Source organism: Radiomyces spectabilis, assembly GCF_025331425.1.
Source record: "Radiomyces spectabilis strain NRRL 2753 chromosome Unknown BYT42scaffold_8, whole genome shotgun sequence".
In the NCBI taxonomy this organism is placed as follows: domain Eukaryota; kingdom Fungi; phylum Mucoromycota; class Mucoromycetes; order Mucorales; family Radiomycetaceae; genus Radiomyces; species Radiomyces spectabilis.
In genome coordinates, this window is record NW_026251933.1 from 866,008 (window position 1) to 887,810 (window position 21,803).

General features: G+C 42.6%; 6 protein-coding genes across 6 annotated transcripts; 4 read left to right on the forward strand and 2 right to left on the reverse strand.

Moving 5' to 3' along the window:
- Positions 1–519: 519 nt before the first annotated feature.
- On the forward strand, positions 520–1,767 carry BYT42DRAFT_605844 (uncharacterized protein; the record flags this gene model as incomplete). Its single annotated transcript, XM_051571134.1, has 1 exon — positions 520–1,767. Exon 1 carries the CDS (start codon positions 946–948, stop codon positions 1,765–1,767), a length of 822 nt encoding a protein of 273 aa, XP_051422342.1. The 5' UTR covers positions 520–945.
- Positions 1,768–5,676: 3,909 nt separating this feature from the next.
- Positions 5,677–7,988, forward strand: BYT42DRAFT_573815 (uncharacterized protein). Its single transcript, XM_051568767.1, has 9 exons — positions 5,677–6,108; positions 6,199–6,512; positions 6,597–6,706; positions 6,779–6,865; positions 6,932–7,031; positions 7,113–7,325; positions 7,393–7,497; positions 7,587–7,725; positions 7,813–7,988. Exons 1-9 carry the CDS (start codon positions 5,868–5,870, stop codon positions 7,866–7,868), a joined length of 1,365 nt encoding a protein of 454 aa, XP_051422343.1. The 5' UTR covers positions 5,677–5,867; the 3' UTR covers positions 7,869–7,988.
- A 5-nt stretch (positions 7,989–7,993) lies between these two features.
- On the reverse strand, positions 7,994–10,517 carry BYT42DRAFT_573821 (uncharacterized protein). Its single transcript, XM_051568768.1, has 7 exons — positions 10,319–10,517; positions 10,019–10,186; positions 9,927–9,943; positions 9,488–9,650; positions 9,151–9,418; positions 8,889–8,991; positions 7,994–8,816 (listed from the first exon to the last, which is right to left on the reverse strand). Exons 1-7 carry the CDS (start codon positions 10,371–10,373, stop codon positions 8,088–8,090), a joined length of 1,503 nt encoding a protein of 500 aa, XP_051422344.1. The 5' UTR covers positions 10,374–10,517; the 3' UTR covers positions 7,994–8,087.
- A 259-nt stretch (positions 10,518–10,776) lies between these two features.
- Positions 10,777–11,783, forward strand: BYT42DRAFT_573823 (uncharacterized protein). Its single transcript, XM_051568769.1, has 4 exons — positions 10,777–11,036; positions 11,104–11,163; positions 11,238–11,279; positions 11,335–11,783. The coding sequence occupies exons 2-4, from the start codon at positions 11,146–11,148 to the stop codon at positions 11,602–11,604; spliced, it is 330 nt and encodes a 109-aa protein (XP_051422345.1). The 5' UTR covers positions 10,777–11,036; positions 11,104–11,145; the 3' UTR covers positions 11,605–11,783.
- Positions 11,784–11,840: 57 nt separating this feature from the next.
- BYT42DRAFT_645861 (uncharacterized protein) lies at positions 11,841–16,628 on the reverse strand. The gene is made up of 7 exons (XM_051572666.1): positions 15,062–16,628; positions 14,878–14,979; positions 14,656–14,760; positions 13,174–14,578; positions 12,962–13,099; positions 12,391–12,897; positions 11,841–12,322 (listed from the first exon to the last, which is right to left on the reverse strand). Exons 1-7 carry the CDS (start codon positions 16,331–16,333, stop codon positions 12,198–12,200), a joined length of 3,654 nt encoding a protein of 1,217 aa, XP_051422346.1. The 5' UTR covers positions 16,334–16,628; the 3' UTR covers positions 11,841–12,197.
- Positions 16,629–19,394: 2,766 nt separating this feature from the next.
- BYT42DRAFT_645862 (uncharacterized protein) lies at positions 19,395–21,780 on the forward strand. The gene is made up of 7 exons (XM_051572667.1): positions 19,395–19,483; positions 19,553–19,581; positions 19,656–19,834; positions 19,930–20,048; positions 20,118–20,183; positions 20,256–20,287; positions 20,375–21,780. Exons 1-7 carry the CDS (start codon positions 19,414–19,416, stop codon positions 21,293–21,295), a joined length of 1,416 nt encoding a protein of 471 aa, XP_051422347.1. The 5' UTR covers positions 19,395–19,413; the 3' UTR covers positions 21,296–21,780.
- Positions 21,781–21,803: the final 23 nt, after the last annotated feature.

Consider the following 21,803-nt stretch of genomic DNA (forward strand, 5'->3'; position numbering starts at 1 on the left):
TTCCATATTGTGTATGCCTTGCTCTTATTTCTCTGTTTTTCAACATGAACCCAAGTTTGCCTATTTTTTTTTTTTTTTTGTCTTCTTTCTTTCTTCGCCAATGTTATGCAGCAATGTTAGGCAAAACCTAAACAATGCCTTGTTCAACCTGTTTCTCAAATAAATTCTCTGTTTAAATGAAAAAGGAGTCATCTTGCAGGACAGAGAAGGAAAAAAAAAAAAAAAAAAAAAAACCCAAGGGAGAAACAGCTGGAAAAAACCCAGAATTACCGAGTCATCGTAGTTGCTAAGGTTCGCCGTTGTCAATGCCGATCACTATGACGACGATTGCATCTTCAAACGAACCGAACGACGTGCAATGAGCAAGAGAGTTAAAGAAATCATGCGAAGATGGCTTCCTAATTGCTGGTTTTGGAGTCCCTGCTTCGTCTAATTTCCAATCTCTTATACAATTAAAAGCGAGTTTCGAAGTCTGATCTTCCCTTTTTCCTTTTTTTTTTTTCCCCAGACTTTCTTATTGTTCGGTCTGCTCCTCGGCCTTGAAATTTCATCGGCTTTTGTTCAATTATGTACCTGTGAAAAAAATCCAAAAACCTTCAACCCGAAAAAAAAAGGAACGCTTTCATCCCAGTCTTGACTGATCCTGTTGGTTCCTTTACTTTGCTTTGCTGCTTTTATATAACGTCGATCCATTACCGTCATATTTTTTTTCTTCTTTTATTCTTCTAATCGGTCGCTCTTCATCATTTGCTTGTTACCCGCTTTTCACATGATGCAACTAGTTTTCTCTTAGACCTTTTTTGTTGCAGATCCATAATACAACGGTTGTCTCTTTTTCTCTCTTTTCAATACTCTTCCTCATAGAAACTCGATTTTTTTTCTTGATTTCAAATCTTCATCATCATTGAGCGGTTTCTAGCATTTCTCGTCTCTCTCTCTGTTCCTATGGCAATCCCTCCCTCCTTGTCGCCTCCTTCCTCTTCATCCTCTAATGACCACTTGACTTTTATACCTGCCGTACCGAAACATGCCTTGCAACGTCCTTCCTTTCCTGTAAACAGTATTCCTTCGGTTTACATTCCTGTTCATGTTGATCCCGCTAAACGATATGCCGAATCCGTTTTGCGTATTGATCTATCGGAAATCTACCAAGAGCACCTCGACGCCAAATGTTCGTATGCATTCTGTCGTGACAGCAAACGACCCGCGGTCAGTGAATTGCCGACATCGCTTTGTCCTCGATGTCGTGTATCTCATCAACCGGCACGTTCATGGCTCAAAACATGGATCCATCAGTCCTCTGACAGACTTCAGAAAGCGCTGTGTCATCGCGATACTTCGATGCCTTTATCTTCGAAACATGATTTACATCCGGTTACCAAAAATAGCAACGAGGAGATCGACCCTCCGGATGACTCGCTCGCTGGAGACCACGTGCAGGATCTGGCATCCAATCAAACCTCCGCCACAGTAGCGCCGATGTTGACGCCAGGTACACCTGGTGCAACGTCGTACTTCCCACCTGTTTCACCACCGAACGAGGTTCCGAAACCTTCACCGCGTCGCTGGATGACTGCTGTATTGATGATATCCGTAGGCACCCTCATCGCGTTGACATTTATTATGATCGGCTTAGGCAAAGCATTGAGTGGGAACAACCAACCAGTGTCCACCCAGCAATCTTTCAACTCTACCCCGGCCGTCAATTTCCTCATCCCCCACTCGGCAGAGGCACCGGATCCACAAACAGCGGTACTTCATCCGTAAACTCATCATGCTGCCATCATTCCCATCTCCAAAACCCCCAAAAGAGAGGACAGAAAAATCACCGAAAGGGGAAATTTTTCATCTTGCAACCAAAAACCTCTCATGATGAGAGCATCAGCCTCTTTTTACCATCTATTCAAACCACACAAACCAAGTTCCTGACCCGGCATCCCGTATATATGTATATTATATATAGGCACGCCTTAATCCTGTATATATAAATTTGTAAATAACATATCATCATTGGTACTCTCTCTCTCTTTCTCTCTCTTTTCCCTGTATAATTATCGTCCCAGATAGAGCAAGTTTAGTCAGACGCCATTGCCTTGTTGGATTAATTGACACATTTCAAAGCGAGCGACAACCAATACAGCATATCAGTCGCCACAGGGCGCCCATCCTATCTTTGTCTTATTTGCTTTGCAACATTCAAAATAGCAACAAGGGAACCGATGAATGCGGCAATCATGATGTATGAATGGGCTTATTCATGCAAACCGCAGTAGGTGGACAATCATTTTGTTGATGCTCCTTTGGTTCCTTGAATTGCATGTACGTATTGTAAGAGAAACGGATGGAAATAAATAAACATCAGAACTCCATGTCTTACTCTGTAGCATTAGACAAAATAGATGGCAAAGATACAATTTTTTTTTGGATATTGCATTCAGAGTAGATGGATGGATATCAAATCAGCTGATGATGGGAGTTCGGGAAGTCGAAGGGTATAATGATGAAGATGATAATAATAATAGTAATACGGGTATGGAAGTGTGTCCATGACAAAGCTTGTACTGGTTTGCATGATTTCCGTCATGGCTCGACATTGGCTGAGCGGTGATCCGGTTTCATGTCGGGGCGCACGACCAACGTACAAAGACAGGCAAGAAAAGCGATGGAAGCGCACAAGAAAAAAGTCAAACTGGGCATGGTAGCCACCGAAGCACTGTAGATCGTATTAACGCACAATTGCGCAATGATGACTAAATACGACAACGTTAGTGGATCATTAGTTTTGAATTTTTCCCCATTGGGACCCCCAGAGAGGTCATCTGACTTACCAGCGAGTGAATCCAGCACAGCCACGGCTCCCATCAATTGGCCCACTTGGGATGGAGGTACAAGCTTGGTCATAATCGACCGTAACGAAGGTTGCGCCAACATAGAGAAACTGTGCAAACCGGCCGCGGCGACAAATGCGCCGACATGACTGACGAGCCCCGAAATCACGAGAGACGTCCCGTCAATAGCGGTTCCCGCACGAATCATCCAAAGATCGAACAGAATAATCCGCCGTTGTTCGGCTTCCCTGCTTGCCGGCTTGGGCAAACGCACCTTTTTGAGAAAGAGCCATGATAGACACGGTAGTACAATCACCATGACAAGCAGACGCATGAACCCGGAGTAACTAACATACAGACTGCTTTCGTAAGCGGTCCATTTGAATTTTAGCATGGCATACAGCAACGTCGGCGGCATAACGATAATCGACGTGAGGAACTGAGTAGCGGCAATCAGCGGCAACGCATAGGCAGAGGTATGTTGAGATTCGTTGTGGAATAAAATCCGCATCGCAGATACTAGATTAAATTGATCCCACACATTTTTCTCTTTGATGTCAGTGTCGTCGTTGAGGACATGTGATTCGGGAAGTATAAATAGTGTGTACAGCACAATCACTATCTGGATAATGAGGATGACGTAAAACAGATACAAAAGACTGTCGGTTTTCTATGCAATTGCTCATGCCCGTTAATTTTTTTTCTTCTTTTGATTTCTAAACCATCCAAAGCACTTACTCGCAGAATAGCACCGGCCATTGCAGGACCTAAGCAAGAAACATGATTGAGCCTATGCATGCATTACAATTTACCAGGGAAACGAGGCCGAAATGCTTACCGATGGCAGCTCCGATGAACACGGCAGCCATTACTCGCGCAAACATGATGGTTCTATTTAAAGACGATAGTGCATGTAAGATGTCTGTGCAGGCCAAAGACAAGGTATGGATAGTTTGGAAGTGGCCCCACCTTTTTTGTGGAGTGGTGCAGTCGGTAATGTAAGCTTGCACTGTTGCCATAAGAACACTGTCACCGGCCATTGCACCACGCAACAAGGGTCCTAGAAAAAGCAAACCGATGCCAAGGGTAGCTTGGTATTGCGCGACGAGAATATTGCAAATGGCACCAATAAGGAAACCAACAGCGGATATACGTAGTACAATTCGTCGGCCGTTGTGATCAGACAGTGACCCGTAAAATCCTGCACTCACAAGACCTACAAGAACGAATGAATGACCATGCATGTACAAGCGGTGAAGCAAGTAATGGTGAACGATTCCGTACTTGACCCGAAATTTAGCAGCAGTATAACGGCCTGAACTCGAGCCACTGTCTTTTGAACTTGGGGAATGGCGCAATCACGAGTTGGCATGCCTGCAATGTCGCCATTTTGTTCGTAAAAACTAAAGTCCACCGAGATAAGTGGGCGAACTTCTGAAATTTTCTCGGTCTCTCCTACCGTTCACAAAAGATATCCGTGTAGAATTGAATATGTGGAGCATACAACGCTCTAGAAAATAGTCCATGTCAAGAAAAAATTAAATTCCATGGATTGGCGAGGATCACATCAAAAGAACATAGCGTACCCGCCAGCCATTGCCACAAGAAACATGATAATAATGGCATGCCAAACCGATGCCTTGGCTTGCGGTATTGCTGGTGAACGTAAACTCAATAATGGCGACTGCTCGTTCATTGGATACGTCTGTTTTGATGTGAGAAAAAGCAAGCAAAAAATCAAAAAAAAAGTTTAGAGGAACAAAAACCACCGCCAGCAAAGTTTTCGAAGGATCATCCACGGGTTTCTGACGGAGAGTGATTTTATCCGCTTCCTTTTTGTCAAAAATCTCCTCTTCGAGAGGGGTCTTGCCCATTTTATACTTTTTCCCAAAAATGGGGATCGCCTCTCTAACAGAAGTCGCACATGGACAAAATATAATGTCATGCCATGTCCAGTATAGTATTACGCTCAAAGATAAACTGGAACATCACTATTGAAGGACAAAGTTATGGCACAGAGGACCGTAATACATACAATCTAATGCCCATTGCCCATTGGACTGGATAGTTCAAGATCGAAAAGCAGTGAAAACTATATCAATGGTCCTGCTTTTTTGGCAAAAATATTAGACCTCTCGGTCAAAGGTGATGTCTAAAATGACTAGTTCTTTCCCGCAAGCCATGTTTATTTGATGTCTTGCTGTATTATTTAGGTCAAATCTCGGTTTGCTTTGCTTCGTTGATGATGATGCTCTCTGATACTCAGCTCTTGCGTCATGGTGCAAATTCTGATAGTGGCCTTGCTTCTTTTACGCTGCCTGTACGTAAGCAGAACGGGATCATTTGCCAAGAAAAGAGTACATATATCACCATGCAGTCTCCTAGACGTTCAAATCACTCGATTGCGATAGGAATAAAATAATGACAATAATCAACAAGACAAATCCAAAGGAGAGCGAAAAATTCCATGCATTGTGCAACAGAAATAATTTTCTCAGGAAAGCATGTCTATCTAAATGGGCAGCCCAAGCTCAATGTTTTTCTGTTGCAAGATTTTTTTTAATTTGGTCACGAATGAGCACGTGAAGTTTTGCTTTGCTGAAGTGCCTTTGACATCGCCTTTTTTTTCTTTGACAATGCCAACGTACTAGGTTCAAAGGTATTATAAAGTGTTCCCTATGTATTTAAGCACATTATGATTCATAAGGCATGGATTATGGGTCGGACCATATCCGACATGTCAAAGGAAAAAAGGATAATTGTTTCTCCGTAAGGTTGGGCAGCATGAAAAAAAAAAAAAGATCCCCGCAGAAAAATTTCCGTGACGTGAGATACAAAAAAGAAAAAATCGCTCTTGTCAAAAGTTGCTTGTTTTAGTTATCCTGTTTGCTCCTTTTCCATCAGGCGATGCATAGTGGTGACCATTTTCGTCGGAACAAAGACAAACACCTATAGTATCAAGTCCAATACACTTTATTATAGATAAAGTCTTCTATAGCTCAACGCTTTATTCGAGATTCCAAGTTCGCATATACGCTCATGGGCACGACGAAAAGTCGTAAAACCAGGCGTAATACTTCCAGACCCACAGCCTTCAACTTTCTGTCCAACATTGCACTTGGAAATGAACAAGGCATATCGCATCAAGATAACAATGAACCCAATGCATTCCAAAGTCACATTGGCATCCAGACCATGCCGTGGGCTGCGGAATCCAGCAATAAGGCCATGTATCCCATACCCGATGCAGATGCAGGACGACATGTTTCCTATATTGGAGGTGAAGCTTACTGATTCTTGGCAATTTTTAATACCTCATGTATACCAATTGTTTTTTTTCTTTGTTCTTCCATTCTTTTGGACAAAATAGCTGCATCGTTGCATTCAACCGACAGCAGTTTATCTCTTGAAGAGCATATTACTCGCCAGGGTACCTCTGTGGGTTCAAAGAATCAGGTTACACCACCCCATGCTTCATCCTTTATGACCCATGGTTTCATTGCCGGTCAAGACTCATTCATTACCAAAAAACTCGATTCGCGCGAAGACAGTGCTACGAATCGACGTAGAGCCTCCTTGGAAAGTCGTGATAGCGTGCAACACCATAAACTGACGCGCGAAGACAGCGAACGCCCTATTGCTTCAGAGAAGATTAAAAAGAAGTCCATTCCGACAGATAAAGATGTAACGTTATCTCTCTCTAATTTTCGTTATGATACGTTACGTTCTTCTATGTTGACTGACTTTTGATCCCCATTCCATTGACAGTATGAACAAGGCGGGTCCGGTCTGTTCTCTGTATTTCGCTACTACACATCCAAGATTAAGCAATCAGCAAAGAAAAAGTCGGAACCTTCTGGCGTCAATCGCGGCTATCTGTAAGTTATTGATACAACCATAAAAATGGTCACTCCCTCCTACCTGATGATGTAACATGGAATGGTTGTTAGACACCAGCAGCTTGCGGGTCATGATCATCACCGCCATCGAAAAGCGCTTTCTTATGCTCAATTCCTTGTGGCTTCTGGTTCTCTAAGGTAAAAAAGTTGTGGCCATGAGCTGAATTTTAGAGAATTGTCGTTGGTAAATGTTTATCGTGATAGCGAACCGATGGAAGAGACACTGGGTCAAAAAGACAGTTACGATCCCATCATGCTGGATAACGACAGCTATCAAATCTCTGCCAATTATTCTCATTCTCTGGTACAGTGTTGCTCAAGTTAATGGAATGATGTGCCAATCTGTTCTCACGCATGGGAAAAAAAAACCAAACGAAACCGTCAGAATACATCCACTCCGCAAATGATCCGGTCTTCCGAATTAAAACGAGAGTTAAACGAACAATTTAAACTGGCCCACCCAGAGATACCACCTGAAATTACGTTGAGCAAAATTAGGGCCATCAAACTGCACTTGTTGGAAATCGGTCAAACGGTTGATCTTGAAATATCCACCTTGGCCCACGCTTATGTTTACTTTGAAAAACTCGTGATAAAGGTACATTCGGTCATTTTTTCTCCTCTTGCCTATTATGACGCACTTAACATACTCTTGCTGCGTACAGAATGTAGTGACCAAAAAGAACCGAAAACTCATTGCGGGCTGCTGCTTATTCTTGGCCAATAAAATCAATGAAGCCAAAGGAACCCACTGCGGTGGACTGTTGGAGGTAAACTCAATAAAAAGCACTTTTTAATACGGTTGATTGGGGGATGGGATGCACTGATCCATGTTTTCTAACAACTGTTTTTATGATAGGCCATTGACGAAGAATTGGATGTCGATGCAGACGATGTGTACAAGCACGAATTTGCCGTGTTTGCGGATCTTGAATTTAACCTTTACATTCCGCGACGTGAATTTATGCCGCACATGGAGCGGATATTGAAACAGTTGGGTAAGCCAGGAAATCATAGACGCAGCGTTTTCGAACGCACGAAAAAACATAACAATGTCCCTGACCCTGTCGTTTTCCATTTTCAAGAATATACAGATATCAAAGATCTTATCGGTGAAGATCACTTTTACGAGTTTTCATGACCACCGCAAACCATACAACCCAGAACACATCAAAACAAACACATAAATGAGGGGAAAGAAAGGCAGAGAGATCTTTTTTTTTAGCATTATAATACAATTCATTTTCCATTCCAAGATGAATGAATGGTTTTTTATATGGTTTGACATGAATATGTGTAACGAAAAAGAGGAGAATAGACATCATGATTGGGTGTTGTGATTTTGAAGAAACGGGGACAATCAAGGCTTCACCTTGGCGCTATCGGGTGTGGAGGAGGCAAGCGGAGAACCGTCGTGCAGTTGAAGGTTGGAATCGGAGGTTCGTGAAGACGGTTGACATGAGTGGCGATGCCTTAATATTTCTTCTTGTTGGTGAATGGTCGCATCGCTTGTGATGTTCCGTGCATCGATTTGGGAGGGAACTGGGATAGTGACATTGATCACTTGATTGGTCTGTAACCCAATAAAGGTATCATTGGAATGATCTATGGATCGTCGATCAGCAACGTGGCGTATACGCGCTAACCAGCGGTGCACTCGACTGGTCGGTTGTAAGTGAGAGTTGGTTTTGAAATCGCGATCGGTCGTAGGCGGTACGAGTTGCTGGTGACTTCCGCTCGCTTCACCCAGACTGCCGGGTAACCTTGCACTAGCGGCTTCTTTTTCTTCTTTGGCGGTAGGCCAGCTGGAGGAATCAAGGTTGAGGATATTCATTTCCTGATCTGGAGTGATTTCTTCTTCATTATCGATAGGATGCGACAGATCCGGTTTCGAACTGAGCAAAAAGACCCCATAGATCAAAGCGCCAATGCCGCCAAATACCAAGGCAATGGCCCAGCCTGGGTAATTGCCAATTTCATCCAGATAAATAATGGTGTTGACAAGTCCGAGCGCTGTGTAAGTGCCATAGAATACAGGAACCACGACCACAGAATTGTACAATTTCAGTGCCGAATTGAGACAGTAAACCTAGATTCAACATGGTAAGTACGAAAAAAAATTGGTGGCTTTAAGTGAAATGAAATTAATCGGCATCGGTACCTGCATAATAGCAGTCAAGAGTAACGCTAAAAGAATAAATCGGCTCGTGTTGTCGGTGAATTGATTGACTTGCGAACTGACAGACAATGTGAACAGCTTGACTCTGTAGAAATGTGGGGTTGTTTCGTTAGTTTAACTTCTTCGTCTTGGAGTAAACACAGGCTCATTTTCGAAATGATTTGAATCCCCATATTTTTTTTTTGTTCGTAATATTCCGCCTTTTTTTAGAGCCCCCTTTCTCGTTCTCTCCCTCTGTCATTACCCGCTTTTGGCTAGCAGTAAGGTCTCACTGGCCAGCATTCCACCGACCAAACTGAACAATAGACCAATGAGACGCCGCATTTTTTTGGGTTTCATGGACGAGAACAACTGATTGCGTCGTTTCCTCGCATCGTCCGCCAGTGCCCAACGAGACCAAACCGCAAAAGCCATACCAGAGAGTGTGATGATGTTTAGCGCACTGAAATAAATGATAAAAATAGGTCGAACAAATAGCGTTTTTAGATTTTCCAGCGAAATGGATTCTTCAGCTAAATTAGATAGAGAAAGTGTCTGTGAGCTGTAGTTTATCAGGGTTTGGATGGGTTTAAATCACTTACGATCGTCTCCATTGTACATGCCACCAAATACCACAATCCAAATCACTGAGGCTATCACGACAAAGGTTCCCAAGACATCTTTGCGTGTGATTTTGGTACCGACGAGGATTTTGGCAAAGATGAAATTGTAGATGAGAGCGACACTACCGAGAGGGGCGACCCACTGGAATCATGGCAAAATCACAAAAGGAGACCACAAGTGGAAGCCAAGGGGGTACAATTGGATGGAATTACCGGAAGGTAAATCATTGATTTCATTAAAATGAAAAAGAGAAACACCAAAAGAGTTGGACGGCAGAGACGAAAAAAGAAGAGGAAAAATTTCCTTTTCCTTGTTAGTTGAATGATCTCTTGTTGCTTAACTGGGATTTTCTTGTTTTGGCTTTGCATTGATGGTTTTTTTCCATTTTGTTTTGTTTTGTTTTGGGATATTCATTACCTGTGTTTTGAGATAATCTAAGAAACAGAGAGATGACAAGAATGAGAAGAATTGCATAACGAGCGGCGGGATCGGAGAATGGGAAGACTCACTGAGAGCGATGGTGCTACCAATAAGCTGACTTGCAATATAAGTATAAAGGCCGATATGCCACAACGGACGGCCACAGTCGCCTCTTTTTTCATGGGCTTCTTTCATCTCTGCCCTGACATGATCCAGTTTCAAGATGTTCAGACCCAAGGCGTCCATAAATGAAGCAGCTGCCGAAAATAAAACACCACTTCCACAGTGAGATTACGTCATGTCGTGTTTTGTGAATGCATTCGGTTTATTTATTTTTTTGCGCCTTCGACAAGTTCTTTTTTTTTTGACCGTGCGATCGAACGCATTACCTAGTGAGACAAAGATGCCGATGACAAAGTTGGTGACATCGTCTTCTTTAGCCATTGAACAGAACACAGAAACGATCGAAAAAGAGAAGTAGCGCAAATAAAATGAAGAAACGGGAAGAGCAATAAAAGAAAATCAGTAAGCAAAAAGTAACAATTGAATCAATTGAAAGGGAAAGAAAAAGAAGAAAAGGAAAAAAAAAAAAACGATGGTTGAACAGAAAAAAAAAGATCCAGCAATATGCAAGAAGGAAGCGGAAAAGAGAGAAAAAGGCAAGGGAAAACTGTATAAATAGCAGAAAAGGAAATAACTCATTGCTTTTTCATCGATTTTTTGGATGGAATTGCGGTTTTCCTCACCTGTCCAAAACGTCCATATCATGGACGGATGTTTGGCTGCATACAGTCTGCATTTTAAGATATATCATTCTCTTGTTTTTCTTTTTTGCCACTTGAATATCCACGATTCTTGTTGCCTTTTTTTCTTTGGGGTGGATCATTCGTTTTTAATCAATCGGTGGCTTTATCACATCCATCGTTTTGCCTCGCCAATGGAGAAGGGAAAAAAAAAGGAGGCTGGACGTATAAAAATATACAAGGTAAATTGCGGATTGGGCGACGCTATTGGCACCGATGGCAAAGCGGTACGGATTCCTTGCTCCGTATTGATTAGACCCCCTTATTGTGTATTGAAGCGGTTGTCTCCATCTTCGGGTAAATGCTGTCAATAAACCATCAAATATCCCGTGCTGTAATGAATTGAATAAACTGTCGTAGGCAGCCCTCACCAGTTTAATCTTTTTTACATATCGCTCAAGTGAATTGATATCATGATGTCTTTGGCTATTCTATAAAAATAAAAAAGCAAGTGTCAGCGTTTTATGGTAATCTAAAGGATAAATTATGGATGATCCAGTAGTACTTTATCACTCATCATGCAATTTCCGTGGCCACAATGACGTATCTACTCTGTATAAGAAAAAAATAACAGACTTTATATGGCAAGCTATCTACTATACCCTGATGGAATGGTACTCGCGTATTGGTCAACTTGTGTGATCAGCATGAAAAAAATAGAAAGTGGCGATTTCCAAGATCAGCAATGCAAGTTTACTTTCTTCCAACCATACTGGGTTTTGCCAGCGCCATATTTATGTAGTTTCCTAATGATTATTGCGTTATTGAATGTTTCGGACAATGCAAGAAAGCATAAAGAATCATGCAATGATCTGTGGACCTACATCGAGAGAAAGAGAAGACGAAAAAAACAAACCCGAGGGTGCTTTTAAAGCAAGAGAATCCAAGGCCCATCGTATAACCGATCAATATTTGTTCCCGCTTTTTTATCATGCCATTTAAAAATCTCCTTTCTATGTCAAAAACATCTTTTTGCATGGATCGTGGAAAATATGGATCTTCACACATGTTTATCAGCCCACCCTTAGCTCCACTGAAAAGAGTAGATAAGGAGAGCGGCCAAAGAAAAAAGAAGGATAAAAAATAATGTGACTTACAGCGCATATGAATTTTTATCATGATGCCATTGTGTGAATACAAGTCCAAATCAAGCATGGTAAAAATCTCCTTGCATCATGCATTTCCGTAAAACTGTTGTCTGATTATTTTATGCAACCCATTCCTTTTTTTTTGGTGAAAATATACGAGTCAAGTAATGTGCATCTGCGTCATTTTTGTGAATGGAATATTAAAAAAAATAATATAATAATAACGAAGGGAAATAAATATCAATAGAGAAAGGCAAGAAAAAGAAATAAAGAAAGATTAATAGGTATTGTAGATAAAAGGAAGAATTTGAAAATGAAGGGAAATAAACACACTGTAAAAGCTACATAATTTTTTTATATAAAAGGAAAACGGCCATCTATGCCTCGCTTGGTCCACCTTGTTTGCTCGTTTCATTGATCAATAGATCCGCCTCTTCCTCCAAACCAACCGTCAATGTCAAGTCGTCCACCTCGTCCACTTCTTCGTCAAGCACAGGAGGACCTGAAAAAAAAAAAATACATGAGTCCATCAGTTCCCGTGACTCTACACACTCGAAAAAGCAAGCTTACCATCCATATGCTTTTCCAGATCAACGATAGCGACAGGTGCGCCGTCCATGTAATTGACACTGTTTCGATTACTGCGTCCGTGCTCTTCGCGTAATTTCAGGGTAGGTTTGCGTCCCAGTGGTTTGAATCCATTCTCAACTTTCGTGGCTGTAGCAGCCCCTGACCCTCCTTCGTCTTCACTCGCTGCTGCTACTGCTACCGCTTCTTCTTGTTTTTCTTCTTCTTTCTCGCTTTCTTCCAGCAACCGTGGCGCTGCATCGCCCTCTTCGGTAGTCCAGAAGATGTACTCAAACTCGCTCATAAAAAGATTAAATATAGTAGCTGGTATACCGAGCGTAGGTGAGAATACAATGCTCACATTGCGAATCGTCATCTTGTTCACATCCGCATGCTGCACCACCCGAATCAAGTGAGCTGTCAATGCACGTAGTAAAGTATAGTTCGCCAACGGGAGTGACGACACCAATCGTCCAAGCTCATTGACGCGTTCCTTGCGATCCAACAAATCTGTAAAGCAAATCGGTCAGTCTTCTATTTTGTCTTTTTTCGTTTGCAGCCCATCTCATCATACCAATCACGTGCAGGAAATCCATTCGACGCTCTCGTGTCAGCACACTCGTTGGTAATTCGCGCAACCACATTTTCAGCAGACCAGCAATAGCATGCACGTCATATTCTTCCTTTGAGGCCAACAGATTAAAGTCTCCATCTACAGGACAAAACAACATTCAGTCCATTTCCGTCTATCAACATAAGAGGATGAATTTTTCTTTTTCATTTTACCTTGGTTGAATTTCTCCTTTAATGATTTCATCATGGTATTGCTGCCACTGAGACGGTATAAGCCTTCCTCCAACACCGCATCTTTGGCATCAAGGTATTCAATACAGCGGAGCACAATGGCTGGTAAAGGGTATCGTTCCGACACACCCGAGACGCGTACTGCTTCTTCCAAGGGTACACCAAACACTTGTTTGTTGGGCATCGGTTCTTCGGACATGGATTTTTTCTGTGACTGACGATCGTTCGAAGATTCACAGGACGTTCTTGATAAAAAGCTGCGGAAACCAGAAGACGTCGTCGTGCTTGGTCGTGAAGCTTCCGAAAACGTGGTGGCTGATGTGGACGTGGAAGGACGTGGATTGGCAGGCACAGGCATTGTCTCGTTCGCATTATTGTTCCCGCCAACGCTGTTGCTGTTACTGCTACTACTGAACATCTTTTTGCCCCAGAATGTCATGCGGTTAGACTTGTTTTTCGTTTTCTTTTCCGTGACATCCGCAGGCACTTCCAAAGATTCGTCGCTTTCACGTCCATGCGAAGGCGAGGTCGCCCCTGAACGGGATCCATTCTCTTCTTCGGCGTGATGCAGTAAATTGACCATGGAACTACGACGGACCATGGTGGGTTTGGGCGTCTGGAGTCCACGCACCGATGATTGATCGAAGCTCGTTCTTCCTGTACTGACAAACTGGGGAGACGTGGCTTGATCCGCTGACCATGCGGTCGATGTATTGCTCGGTACTGAGGATGAAAGTGACAGTGATTCACAACTTTCGTTGGAGAAACTGGGGGTTAAACCAGTAATCGCAATTCCCACTCCTTCAGGCATGCTCTCTGTACTTGGGGAGGGTGCCATATGAATGGTAGGCACTGAGATCAATTTTTGAAGATCGGCCCCCGTATCGAGCTTCATGTCTTTGATGGGCGCGGCCGACACGGTGCGAATTTCACCTTTGGATAATTTACGCGGCTTTTCTGGTTTTTTGTTGCGTTTCGCGATGGTTGGCGGGATGTTTCGATCGTCCCGTTTAGGTTGAGTCGCATCCAAGGTATCATCAAAACGAATGTTGAGGAACAGCGCTTCAATCCATTCATCACGATCTTCGTCCGAGTCAGCACACAGAATATGGCGTACCACATGCGACGATCCTGTCCGTTTCTGTTCCATAATCAGAAAAGCGTGACGATACACCGACGTGAAACTGTCATCCAGGGCTTGTACATTATTGGCCGAAGTTTGACGACCGATTTGGGCATTCGTTAATCGAATGGTACTCAATAAATTGCCGCCCTTGGAATCGTAGTATTCGAGCACGGGCCCATTAAGCACGAAGTATCGGGTTTTCCATCCTCCGAAATTTTTACCTCGCTTGGTAAGATAACCTTCTTTTCGGCCCGCTGGACGCTAAAAATTCAACGAGCCAATCAGGAACTGACTTGTAACTCTTTGACATGTGCTTCGTGCTCCCTTGCCACACTTACCCGATATTCAGGTCCCACCACATTCGTGCTGAGGAACTCGCAAAGATCAGAAATATCGTCCAAAGGCAACATCACCACATGCCGCAAGTATTGCTCCAACGCCATCTGCAAAAAATAAATAAAGAGTTAACAAAACAAGTACCGTAAGTCCGCATGCTGAACCAGAACCGGCGACTTGAATGTATCCATTTTTTTTTCGTGTCACATAGAAAGCCCACTGACCTTGCGTTGATCGACTTTACTTGGAGCATTGGTGGCAAACAATGCCTTATCTGGCAATTTGCCAATACGACTGGTGACCGCCCGGTTGCGCTGGGCTTTCAGCTAAACCAGAGAAATAATAAGCCAAGATTAGCATTATGCGGCGATATTGAAGTGTCACATTTATAAAAGCAACGGAGTGTACCTTGGTGTCTAGACCGAGAATATCCGAATACAATTTCTCCACACGCCATAATTCTTCAAAATCGGCGTCAGAGCCCTCTTTCTCATGAGCATTGGACTTTTTACCGACAGAGATGACGAATGAAATCACCTCTTTGCCTCTGTCATTGGTCCGAATATTGGATCCCAACACTTTGATGGAAATGTTGGCAAAATTGTCAAAAGGACTAAACATGCCGTGAGGCTCTTCCGACTGGATCGGCGCATCCCCATCTTCGTCAATGTCAGGTACACTGGGTCCCATGGCTGAGAAATCCAAACGGCCTGTAAACATTTTGCTTTCTCGTTTGCTACGCTGCGTGGTCGCTGCAGACATGGGCACGTTCAAAGACAATGCATTTTCGCTGGGTACGACATACGGCACGTAGGTGGCTGACCGCGATAAAGGAGGTGAAGCTGCCCGTACGGACGGATCATGATCCAATATAGCACGAGCAGGAGGCATCATGGAGTCGCGCGCTCGTGGGGATCTTCGGATATCCAGCGACGTGGACTTACTCGGTATAGGTGGTATGGGCATCATGGTGCCTCGCTGATTGGATTGCTGAAGATGGGATCCATGCGGCGGTGGTATGGGAGCGGGTAAAGAGGAGGCGGGCGATGGTTTACTTTTCACGGATTTCATGGCTGTCGACGATTGGTATTTTGCATATTGCTGAGCATCTTTTTCCATGATGGTCATTCGTAGAGATGTTGGTGTATGAGGTCCAGGTGCCGGCGTACCGGGTGGCGATCGTTCTTCGTCATCCCCTCCTGCCGATGGTTCCCAACCAGCCGATCTCGATCGTGCGGTGGATGGCGACACGGAATTTTTGTTGAAAGGAGCGGGTTCGTGACCGTCATGGCTCAGTTCGTGCGGTTTACCAGCTTCTTTACATGAACGATAGGGAGACCGTGGAGGCGGCATGGGACTGAGGGGGGAGAAACTGATATTCAGCGGATCCAGCGGCGATGATGATTCAACGGGTGTGGTTGCTTCTTCTGCTTCAGCGATTTCTCTCATGGCTTCAGGTGTGATCAAGATCGAGGCGGCTCGTTGAGTTCGGGCCAAATCACGTTCCAGACAATGAACTCTATCGACCAGCCCGTCGCGCTGGGCTGTTAATCTGGCATTGTCTTTCTCCAAAGTCTGTATCATGACGCGTTGCTCTCTAATGATCTTCCACAACTGCTCCTGCGGGGTATGTAACGCAGACACGCCATCTTCTTGGGCGTAGGTGTTGGTCGACGACATGACAAGGACAACCACGACAAGATGAGCAAGTGATATTATAATTTAACAAAGTAGAAGGAAGGAAAGAAAAAAAAAGAATGGAAGGGGGGGAGAAAAGGATTATTTTGCTTTAGTTAAAACTAAAGAAAGAAGGGGGAGGAGAGGGAAAATCACCAAGCGTTTAAAAAAGATGAATCACAAAAGGGAATCTTCCCCGCCAAAGATAAATGGTAACAAAAAAAGAAAAAAAGAAGAAAACCAAAAAAAGGACAAGAAGAAGGAGAAACAAAATGTATTATTATCAACGAGCCCGCTGTTTATAGATGAGTGTAATACAGTTATTCCGGTGGACCATCCAACCCGTAAGATTGTACCTTTTCTTGACCGTTATCGGCTCTTCAATTGAAATATCGTTAATGTTCCTTTCATTTGTGTCACCCGTTTTGGACGCGATTTTTTATCCATGGGAACACAAGTGTCATGGACTCATGAGACGAAATAGAAAAAGAGTATCATTGTGCTCCCAATCCATAGTCTTCGGGTTTCATTTCAGACATCGTTTCTTGCAAAAACAGTGTACAAGTAGCATGGTCCACGCTTTTCGTGGTGATTTTATTTTTTCGTTTTTTGTCACTGCGTTCAAGTCATGGGGTGATCTTAGCAGCGCATCACTAGCGCAAACCAAAAAGAGCATCTAGCCTTGCGTATCATTTTTATAGCACGATACGGATTTGAGGCTTTTTTTTTTCTTATTTGGCTTTCCAAACGGAATCTGCCAGTCGTATTTTGAATTGTATAGCGTAATGCCATTTATTAGATGAGCGATTTGGGGACGTCTTATGAAACAGCAAGGCAAGTGAATACCAAATAATTGTATGCTGAAGCACTATCGTGGTACCGTCGTGTGAATAGCAATATCTGGCAACATAACCTTAACTTGTTTTATTTTGCTTTCCAACACATGTCAAACTCCTCAGAACCGTTTCAATGAACCATCCACCGAAAAGAAGATTGTAATGCCTCATCACAGCTTACTAATTCAATAAAACAATAGTTGCCACCGGTAAGAGGAGAAATAAAATAATAACAGATTACATAAGCGCAATGCCGACATGTTCATCATGGATTCAATCATTTCAAAAATAAAGTCGTTATTTTTGAAATTTAATGTCGTGCAAAGACACCTTGACGTCCAACAAATAATGGTATATTTTCAAAAATAAAGTCGCTTTTAGTTCACTTTCACAAGAAAAAAAGTTACACAATTATTGAATTCATAAAAAAAGTAACAATGCCTTGATTGCTTGTTCTTCCTTTTACCCGTTCATTTTACAGACGTCAAAAGGTGGACACGCAACAGTTTTTTTTTTTTTTTTTTTTTTTTTTTTTTTTTTTTTTTTCACAAAGGACGACATAATTATGTCGTTGATGAACATGAAATTGAATTGTTGGGTCATGTTGCTGGTGGGGCCTTGTTCGCTGCGAAATTCCCCCCTTTCTCATGTTAATTTTGATAATGTGGAACTCTGACAGAGATTTGTCAATAATACATGCAATTCAAATGAATAATGAGCAGATGAAAAGGATAGCAAGCAAGAAGTAATGCAGTAACCAGCTATGCGAGTTGTATGATGACCAAAACTAAGCCCTTTGCAGCGCAATTCGATAACCCTGTTTGCGCGGGTCAAAGACAGGTCAACCCTATTTAGTAAGATTTTTCCGAGAGCATTTTTTGTGAGGAGGAAGAAATACGGCCGACGTCGTATTTTTGAGTAGGAGTATGACAGTTTCTTTCGGGTCATACTGTATTCATGAGAAACTTTCAGATGCATCATCAGTTAGTGTAGCTAAAAGTTTAATGCAAAAACTACTGAGAAAACCGTCAAAATTGATGGCATATCACTCAACAGCATTTGTTTCCATGTGCGGGAGGTGGTTGATCCATCATGCCGCTTGCTTAGAGCCAAAAACACATATTGATGTCTTGGGCCGGAACGGGTAGAGGAGGAAAACGTTGATGACGAAGGAAACGTGGATAAGCATGCACGCATGCATGCATGCGCCAACCATCTTTAGATCTGTGCTTGTTTTACGCATTCACACGAATCATTGTTTATTTGAACCTGGACGATTTTTATCAGGCACGAGCTGAAATTTACTGTACGGGTCAACATTTCTGCCATGATCGTCTCGTCAACGGAATCGGAAGATCACACCATGACAAAACGGAGTCCGTCTGTCCAGGTGTCTCTGGAGTTTGCCAAAGATCAATCCCACAAACTGCATAGAAAATCCATAGCAAACGTACTTGTTTCATTTATCGCTTGCCGACAAACTACTACTGGCAACGAAACAGTGTCTGATTGTCTATGAAAAGCTACCTGCGACCAGCTAGCAAGATAAACAAAGGTCCACTTATTTTTCAATAAATGATGATAAGTGTTTTCATTGTACGACAATAATTCCCTGAAATTTCTTTGATATTCCTCTCCATTTATTGTATAACGTATTGGCATTTTGAATGTACGTTTTTTTTTTTTTTTTTTCATTATTCATCACCGAGGGAAAAAAGGAGCATGCATTTTCGTTTTATATTATGTGTTCTCTTTGATTGGCGATATTAAACAAATGAACAAAAACACTATCTTGCAGAATGACACCAGATTGTGTATAATATGCTGTTTATTATACACAGAGATCGGCCTCGTGTTCCCGAATTCATTATTTCGTTAGCCGAAAATCAGGGTGTGCACTGAGAACTGTGAACACTGCCTAAAAATTGACAATGGATCTATTAAATCATGAAGATTGTATATGAAGCCTATTTCTAACCGTTGGATATTCTTTTCGCCATTTGACCGGTCATAGCGACAGCCTTACAAAGTAGGACTATACAGACGTCAAGGGTTCGTAAACCAAAACGATATCAGGTTCGGCGACTGTTTTTCTTGAAAAATTGGTGGGCTCGGAAAAGGGCGGTTTTTTTTTTTTTTTCATTTCTTTGTATACGATTTTTAACTCCGCCAATGACGCTTCAGCATTTCAAACCGATTTTCTTCGAACTCAATACGGGAGTCCTTTTTTTTTTTACCACTTTCGTCATGTCTGGGAATTCAGCTGCAGTAATAAGTAGCCCCAGTACCCGCGTACAATCCATGTGGCGCCTGAGAGGTAAAGACAACAACGTGTCTTTCTTTTTACGTGTTGGATCGATTGACATAACTTTGATTTGTTGCTTAGAGCTGCTGGACAACGGCGGTATTTTATTGGTAAATATGACAGTCTGGGCAACAGATCGAGATTTAAAATGAAGCTAGTTGACTGAAATGAATCACGATCATAGGACGCACCTTATCAGCGAGAGGTGGTATGGCCGACTCCAAAAATGTCCATGCTCATCGATTCCGTCCTGAATAACTATTACATTCCACCACTCATATTCTCTGTACGCAAAATGAAAGACACTGGAAAAACTGTCAGAATCTGCATCGACGGCAAGCAGCGACTCACGTCCATACGAAGGTAAAAGAAATACTGCCAATGATAGACTTTGATCGCTATTCCTTTTTTGCATACTCACAAATCACTGTTTTGACGCCTTTTGACATGTGGATCAGGTTTATGCATAACGAAATAGCGTACAAACCAGCCACCGAGGAAGGAGAAACGTCCATTCCTCTATATTATATGCGAGATAAAGTTCAAATGGAGGAAAATTCACGACTAGGTTATCACAGTAAGTAGTGAAAAGAAGGAGATCATAGAGCGGAGATGAACGCATGTTATTTACGCATTGTTCATCCAGACAAAGTACGGCATTATTTGGATGAGGAGACATTGCGACGGTTCAACGATGCTGAAATTATTTGTGGTAAGCATTTATAAATGACAACGCACGCAACAAACTGTTTCATTGTTAACCATTTTTTCTTCTAATTCAAAGTGGAATACACAAATTTGGATGATGATCAAGAGGTAAGCTTCAGAGCTAATAATTTTATGGAGAATTTTCTCGAAGGCCAATATTCAATTTGTATTAATATTATCCATCATGATTGGTAGCTAGAAATCTTCTCACGTGTGCAGTTGGGTGTATCTTTAACACCAGCCGAACGGCTAAATGCAAACGACTCGGCTATGGCACGATTTCTGCGAGAATTATTACAAGAATACCGTGATTTGGGATTGTTGATCGCTGGTGAACGATCCATTTTATTTCAGTGTTTAAGTCAACTGGCTTATTTAGTCAGTGTGCGGCCCGCCGACTTTCAACCCACCGTCCAACATTTGTCGAAATGGCTCGCCAAGAATGGAGAAGGCGCTCAACCCAGTGAATCACTGAAACGATCTCTTCGACACACCGTACAAATCCTCGAGGAGATTGCTCGTCATCCGGATGCGCAAAAGCCCTTGATGGAAGTGAATGGCGAACGAGTTCTGTTCAGGCCTATGGAATTCCTTGGTTTTGGATTGTACATATCTCAATGTCGACGATCACAGACTCTTCCTGATTACATTAATGATCTCGTCAGCATGCGCAAATATGTGAAAGAACACTTTCCATCCAACAAATCATTCAGTCGAAACACCGTATCTTACAGAGTTATTCGTCAATGGGTGGAGGATCGATTGAGCGAAACGGGTGCGATGCCCGCCATGGTCCGATCCGTATCCACAACACGACCGCGCTCTGTTCCCTTTGGCAGTACGTCTCATGACAACGTTCAGCCAGCATTCATGCATCAACAAGAACCCATACCCACTCAGGGGATCGCACCTGGTCTTCCTATTTCACTACCAGTGCCTATGAATTTTCTGCCCAAAGAAGAACCACGATCGACAGATACTTATACTACGGGAAGCAAACGTCCCTTGAACGGCCTTGATTCCAGACAGGCGGGAGATCGACATCGAAGTCGACCTGTGGCGCGGCGAGGTGGGGCTCGAATGGGAAGGCCGGTCTCTGTGGCCCGACGTCCTTAGTAAATACCAATACTTGTGTATACTTGCAGACAACAAAAAACAGACGGCAAACCAAGCAGCAAGACGATAAAAAGAAAAAGAAAAAGAAAACCAAACATTCTCAACCCGGCGGAACATGGATTCGCTGTATTGTACATCATACAAATTACTTCATTCCTTTCTACTTCTTCAACTTTGCGATTACTTATCAACATGCGACATTTATATTATCGCCCAATGTAGCTCTGTATATACCAATGCTACCTTGCTTAGTCCCATTTTTAAAAATAACAAAAAAAAAAAAAATTCAGGTGCTTTGTTGTCATGGATGAAATATATCACGCAAGCGTGTTTTTTATGGATCCGGAAAAGAGCAAAATATTCCAAAGGCGTACAGCGGTCTTCTGTTCATTCAAGACAGGTATTCCTCAATTTCCACGAGAAAAAGTGAGGGTAAAATAGGCAGTGGCTTGAGGGCGATTTGACCACAATCTTCATGAAGAAAAGAAATAAAAAAACGAGGAGACAA

What these genes read in the sequence shown, in the direction of transcription:
- BYT42DRAFT_573815 (XM_051568767.1), top strand. Translation starts at nt 5,868, where the DNA reads ATGGGCACGACGAAAAGTCGTAAAACCAGGCGTAATACTTCCAGACCC. An exon ending in CCATTCCGACAGATAAAGAT is followed by an intron (nt 6,513 to 6,596) that starts GTAACGTTATCT and finishes TTCCATTGACAG; the next exon opens with TATGAACAAGGCGGGTCCGG. An exon ending in TTGAAAAACTCGTGATAAAG is followed by an intron (nt 7,326 to 7,392) that starts GTACATTCGGTC and finishes TGCTGCGTACAG; the next exon opens with AATGTAGTGACCAAAAAGAA.
- BYT42DRAFT_573821 (XM_051568768.1), bottom strand. Translation starts at nt 10,373, where the DNA reads ATGGCTAAAGAAGACGATGTCACCAACTTTGTCATCGGCATCTTTGTC. An exon ending in TTACTGCTAGCCAAAAGCGG is followed by an intron (nt 8,992 to 9,150) that starts GTAATGACAGAG and finishes ACATTTCTACAG; the next exon opens with AGTCAAGCTGTTCACATTGT. An exon ending in TCTTGACTGCTATTATGCAG is followed by an intron (nt 8,817 to 8,888) that starts GTACCGATGCCG and finishes TGTTGAATCTAG; the next exon opens with GTTTACTGTCTCAATTCGGC.
- BYT42DRAFT_573823 (XM_051568769.1), top strand. An exon ending in CCGTGGCCACAATGACGTAT is followed by an intron (nt 11,280 to 11,334) that starts CTACTCTGTATA and finishes TATCTACTATAC; the next exon opens with CCTGATGGAATGGTACTCGC.
- BYT42DRAFT_645861 (XM_051572666.1), bottom strand. Translation starts at nt 16,333, where the DNA reads ATGTCGTCGACCAACACCTACGCCCAAGAAGATGGCGTGTCTGCGTTA. An exon ending in GGATTTCCTGCACGTGATTG is followed by an intron (nt 12,898 to 12,961) that starts GTATGATGAGAT and finishes TTTGCTTTACAG; the next exon opens with ATTTGTTGGATCGCAAGGAA. An exon ending in TCTGGAAAAGCATATGGATG is followed by an intron (nt 12,323 to 12,390) that starts GTAAGCTTGCTT and finishes TTTTTTTTTCAG; the next exon opens with GTCCTCCTGTGCTTGACGAA.
- BYT42DRAFT_645862 (XM_051572667.1), top strand. Translation starts at nt 19,414, where the DNA reads ATGTCTGGGAATTCAGCTGCAGTAATAAGTAGCCCCAGTACCCGCGTA. An exon ending in ATCCATGTGGCGCCTGAGAG is followed by an intron (nt 19,484 to 19,552) that starts GTAAAGACAACA and finishes TTTGTTGCTTAG; the next exon opens with AGCTGCTGGACAACGGCGGT. An exon ending in CGATGCTGAAATTATTTGTG is followed by an intron (nt 20,184 to 20,255) that starts GTAAGCATTTAT and finishes TCTAATTCAAAG; the next exon opens with TGGAATACACAAATTTGGAT.